At 38.5% G+C, this 6,071-nt stretch overlaps 1 protein-coding gene across 1 annotated transcript in view; it reads left to right on the forward strand.

Moving 5' to 3' along the window:
- LOC125483105 (centrosomal protein of 162 kDa-like) overlaps nt 1-3,590 on the forward strand; it is a 27,971-nt gene extending 24,381 nt beyond the window's left edge. Inside the window, exons 8-9 of the mRNA XM_048596717.1 lie at nt 985-1,089; nt 3,378-3,590. Of these exons, the coding sequence (XP_048452674.1) occupies nt 985-1,089; nt 3,378-3,590 (318 nt within the window). The remainder of the gene's footprint in view (nt 1-984; nt 1,090-3,377) is intronic.
- Nucleotides 3,591-6,071: the final 2,481 nt, after the last annotated feature.

The raw sequence follows: 6,071 nt of genomic DNA on the forward strand, positions 1-6,071 counted from the left end.
AAATGTCAGCCTTCCTGCTCCTCTGATGCTGCTTGGCCTGCTGTGTTCATCCAGCTCTACACCTTGTTATCTCTTTTTGTAGATCTTATGGCTTTGCATTAATGGTATAATTAGAATGTTGGTTCTTCGGGCATCAATGCAGGAATGTAGTAATAGTCACCATAGTCAGAGAATCATAGGACTGCTATCTCATTAGAGAAAGACAGCTGGTGGTGAGTTTGACCCGAGTGTCACTATGCCTCAGGTGAGCTTTAGAAGGCAGGACTTTCATGGTGATCTCAGCCAGTGTAGGAATTAAACCCGTGCTGTTGTTACCATTCTGCATCGCAAACCAGACTCTGCCCAAAGTATATACTCAAGTCTTGAAAAGCGGGCTTGCACCCATTTGGTCAGTGCTGGATAGGCAAGACATTGAAAAATGGCTCTAAAAGTATGAGTCATTATAGAAAGGAGACATCTGGAAAGTTTTTCCTCGATTTGTTATGAAGAATTTTGATCAGAGATTTCTAGTGTTGACGAAATGTGAATTGCACGGTACAAGTTATAGTGGGTGCCAATGTAGGAGAAGCACCTTTACACTTATGCAACTGTTCAGTCATTCCGAGGTCCTGGACAGGAGGTTCATTGCAGAATTTTCCAGTTGTCACAGTCTGGAACTGCAGAACATTTCACAAAAGCGGCTTTATAAGTAAAATTTTACTTTTCTAGTTAAGTCACTGCAACTTTTTAAACGAGAAATTTGTCAGAATATGTTGACACATTAGAATATTTATTTTCATTGTATAATTGTATGGATTTTGTAACAAAATGTTGGCACATCCAAAGTTGTTCAAACATGGTTTCCAAGTGCTGAAGTTCTGAATTTGGAACAAATATATGGACTCTCATGAAATTGCATACCTCCAGCAATTTTACTTTTACATTTGAAATTAGATTCTTATTCAGATACTTTGCAATGGTTTTTTTTTTTTTTTTGCTTTTTAGTGTAGTTATGTAGTCCTATTGTTTTCCCCGATCCAGAAGGATGACATGTTTAATGATTTTTGGCTACGGATCACAAAGTCACATGAAGCCACATTCTCTTCTGTGGTGGGAAACCCCTGCCCTCAACTGTTAATCTTCACTTTGTGCATTGAGAATTCTATTTTTCATTTTGAAGTGGAGTTCATCCGAAACCGGAACCATGAATCCATACAGCTGCATTACTATCTGACGCGCAGCTGTATGATCTGGCATATATACGGGGGAAGGAATTTCATATGTGTTGCTGGCTGGAAGACTGGTTTGCGGTGCAGAATGATGCTGACAACATGGGTTCAAGTTCTTGCATTGACCTGAGGTTACCATGAAGGACTGTCCTTCTTACTTGCTGTCCTGTCCTGAGATGTGGTGACCCTTGGGTTAAACCATCACCAGTCATTTCTCACTCTCTCTCTGTCTCTTTAATGAGAGAGCAACTCTGTGATCTGGTAGGACAATGGCGACTCTCGTATTTGCATCTTGATGAAGTACAAGTTATAGAAAGGTTTCGTATTATATTCCATTTCCATGATGAGTTCCTTTTTTATAATCATGCAACTGGACTTTTGTCTTAATTTCAAGAACCCTGTGTTGGACCATTTCTCAATGGCACATTCCTTATTTTTTTTTTCAAAAGACAGCTCATTCACTGTGGGTATTGCTGCAGAAATTGCTTACAGGTTAGATTCAGGCCAATGCCTTCTGTGGCGGCATCACAGGCAGGTTTGGGCAAGGCTAGCAGGTTTGAGATCCCTTTCAGGACATTAGCCCAGTTCTATTCATGGTTGTTTAGTCCTCCAGCCGTCATTCTACTCCCTCCACCCAGATGCATGCAACCTACAAGCCCATTCAGTCATGATCCACTAGGTACATAACAATAAACCATATAATAACATTGGCATGTCTTTGCTGTTATTCCATGAACATTACAATCAACCATTCAAAACTTTGAAGTTCATAGAACTGTCAATCAAAGTTAACAGACCCTTCAAGCCAAATAAACAATTCCACTCCACCACCAAACTACCATGCAGAACAAAATGCTTTTGTTGTTCTTAGAGCTCAGCTCAGCATTGACCATAGCAATAGAAGTAGGCAGAATGGAAGGCCAGACATCTCTTTTGCAGATTTTGACTGCTTAGCTGAATTTCAGAGTCAGAATCTTAAAAAGTCAGAATTCTTTTGTTAAGTGTATTGGAGTTATTTAAGGGGACAATAAACAGGATTGATAACAGGAATTAGTAAATGCAATATATTTGGATTTTCAAAAGGTACTTGATATGGTACTGTGCATAAGATCCCTGTGGTGTTGGAGGTGGTATAATAGCATGGATGGAAATTGGCTAGCTAACAGAAGACAGAGTTGGGATAAAGGGGACATTTACAGAATGACAACCGATAATTAGTGGAGAGCCGCATGGATCAGTACAGAGGCCACAATTATTTACAATATATGCCAATGACTTGGATGACAGAAGTGAATGTACTATAGACTTCTACTCTATAGTTTAGAGGATGTAGTATAGTTTAGAGATGGCACAAGTGAATGTGGGAAGGCAAGTAATGAGGATGATGGAATACAATGTGGGAAATTGTAAAGTTATGCGCTTTAGCAGGAAGAATCAAAGAGCTGGATATCATTTAAATGGGGGAAAATCTGAGGAAAGCTACAGATTTGAGGATCTTTGAATCTTATGATTCACAAAATGCTATCATATGAGTTTAGCGGGTAGTGAGGAGGACAAATGGACTGTTGGCCTTTAATTTAATGGGAATGGAGTATGAAAATAGGGTAGCCTTGCTAAAACAATACAAGGTACTAGTGTGGTCACACTTGCAATACTGTGAACAGTTTTGGTCCCCATATCTAAGAAAATATATCCTGGCAGACCAAAGAAGGTTGATTCCTGGTAAGGAGATTTTTTTCTTGAGGATAAGTGGAGTAGATTAGGCTTGTAAGTTGGCGATTAGGCTTGTACATTGGCATTTAGAAGAACAAAAATAGCAACAGATTAGACCATTCAGCATTTTGGGCCTGTCCTGCCATTCAATAGATTATGGCTGATTGAACAACACTTCAGTGCCTTTTACTCACGCCATTTCCATGACCCTGTATACCACTGGTAATCAGATCTCTACTTTAAATATAATCAAAGACTGAGCCTCCACAGCACCTGGGTAATGAATTCCAAAGGATCACAACTCTCTCAGTAAAATACTTTTCACCTTACCTCGGACTTAAGTGACATCTCCCTTTATTTTTTAAATTGCGCCCCTTATTTTAATAAAAAAGAAGATTTTGAAGAACACTAAAGTATACTCCTACATTATCTAATTCTGTCACTATATAATTATAGGTTATGATGAAACACCTTCGAGAACAAATTAATGAGCTGCAGAAAGACCGGGAGGCTCTTTCTTTTGCAAAGCTCCGTGAAGAAGCTCTGCAGTCTCAGGTACTTATGAGCTACACACTAACAGCCTTAGCCATTGAACTGAGTTGTATGTTCAAGATAATGCAGATTCAAGAGTGGGAAAATGTAATTGCAGAAAAATCAAGTGGAACATGAGGGGGTTGGAAACTCTTCCATGTGCAAAGTCTAATCAAAGGAAAATTGAATCCTCAACACAAAATGATTAAAGATTTTTATGATTAATGTGCTAAAAATAGATATGTTATAGAGAATAATTTTAACACATTTTCAATTTTGTATCTTTCTGCACTTCATTTCATCTTTTGAGAAAACATTAATGTGTTTGTACTACTTACATAAGGACATATTTAAAACTTTTATATCAGAGTGCCCAAAATGGGCATATTTTAGATTTTAGCCAGGTTGCAAGGACGACCATAAAAAAGAGACCAAGCGACATCACTCCATGAAAACATACATGTATGAGAATAGCAATGATTGACATGCATTTATCGTAAAAATAAAAATAATTTGAATGGCAGCTGGCAAAATTGGCACACAACAGAAGAAGCTGAGATATTTGTCCAAGATGTTGGGATGGTGAAAATGAGTGTTGTTTTGGCGACTATGGCTGTATAAGTTCTGCATGTCATTGGCCTCTGACAGCAAAATTGGTCAAATAAACCAAATATGTGAAGAACACAAAAAGTTACACTGGGTTGGTATATACAATACGTGTTAAAAATACTAGTGCAACATTTAATAAAAACAAAAGTTCTGGAGAAGCTAAACCTGTCAACAATCAATGGCATCTGTGGAGAGAGAACCAGTTCATGTTTCAAGCCTGATATGACTCTTCTTTAGAGCAGTTCTGATAGTATAGGAAGCTGCATAATAATGAGACATGATATGCAGTTAATAATGCTGACTACAAGCAATAATTCCTCTTAATAGGCATCTCACCACTGCCTAGTCAGAATCTCATCTTGACACCTAGAACTTAATTGGAAATGTAGCCAGTTGCTCATAACATTGAGAAAAGCCTCACTTGACTTCTCAAATGATTATTCCAAATATCTCATCATAGCCCATGTCATTTGGGCTCCTATAAAATTCCACCACTGTGGCGTTGTGTAATCTGATACACCGAGATAGTTGTGGGATCAAAGTAGGTATTGGAGTTGGATCATCACAAAGTGGAGCTTGAGTGTTCCTCAAGTCCATAAAGAAAGTACAGACCTCTGCTGCCCTGGGCTCCAGCCAAAGACCCAGTGAAATAAATCCCACCCAATACCTTTCCCACTTATGGCTTAGTTGAATGCTTTGGACAGCAGCTGGCTGGCAGGTTTTGAATGAGAATGGTTATTTATACTGATCTTGCCTCAACTGAAGACTCCCAGTTGGGCAGACTAGCATCCCAGATGGTTTCCAACTTGTGAATTAAACTGTCCCTTCTGTTAAAGTTACATGTTGCATCCAGCAGTTTCAAAGAACATGGAAAATAAATCCATAAGCCTGAGAACCACAAGAGTCCGAGCCACAATCTTGGTTTGAATTCTCAAAGTGGGCCCTGAAATTGGCATTTGACTTCTGCCCAGTCCACCAGCCATGATATGTCAGCCTCATTTAATATCATCATTTTAATCAACCTGTTCAGACATGTTAGGACACACAAATAGGATAGATGGGACTTGAACCCATGCCTCTTAGCTCGGAGGTAGGGATATTACCACTGCACCACAAAATGGCTGTTAAATAACAAATTTCATTAACTTTCACCAACAAGCAGGGTCAACACACCTGGCCCTCAATGTGGATAATAAAGCTGAATTTGAACAATTGCAACCCAATATTACCTGGATTTCATAAAGCTTTAGCAGAGTTCAATTCTGTTTGCACCTGGATAGAGAATTTCTTATGGATGCTGTTGGTTGCCTTTCATTTTTAAAAACATAGTAAAGGAATAACTGCCAACTTGGATGTTTTTTAAAAATATTAAAAATTTAACTAAGAATCTATTATCAGAGAAACAGCTTCTTCGTTCCAACAATGTTCATGAATTTCTTCGGTGTACATTTAGCTCAATCTTGTCCTTAAATATTGTTAGTCTCTGAGGAAATTGGTAACCATGTTCTGTGTTACAAAGTTAATAGGAATTTCACTTTTCAATAAGTTGCATACGTTTAATGAGAAACCACTATAGGTTGTTTAACATTAGCCGCTCCATGGCAAGATTGCTTTCCTTTCTCAGAAAAATGTCTTCACTACTGATTTAACACTAAGAGGCTTACTCACTGCGTAGCGTTCCTATCCTAATGAACGTAGGAGCAGGAGTAGTCTTTTTACCCCTTCAGCCTTGTCTGGCATTCACTGAAGTCATAACTGACGCTCAAGGTGATCTTTAAACCTGCTTTTTACCCCATACACTCAGTACTTTTAGTCTGTCAATCTCAGATTTTCATGAACTGTTGCTATTTAATCAGTTGGCCAATTGTGAAACAGAGTTCCAAATTGCTGTTGTCCTTGCATGTCAAAATGTTTTCTAATTTTGCTACTGAAAGATCTGGATCCAATTTTTTAGACCATGGCCTCTATCCTAGACTCCCAGTCAGCAGAAACAGTTTATCCCAACCATTC

Source organism: Rhincodon typus, chromosome 5, assembly GCF_021869965.1.
Source record: "Rhincodon typus isolate 14 chromosome 5, sRhiTyp1.1, whole genome shotgun sequence".
Taxonomy (NCBI): domain Eukaryota; kingdom Metazoa; phylum Chordata; class Chondrichthyes; order Orectolobiformes; family Rhincodontidae; genus Rhincodon; species Rhincodon typus.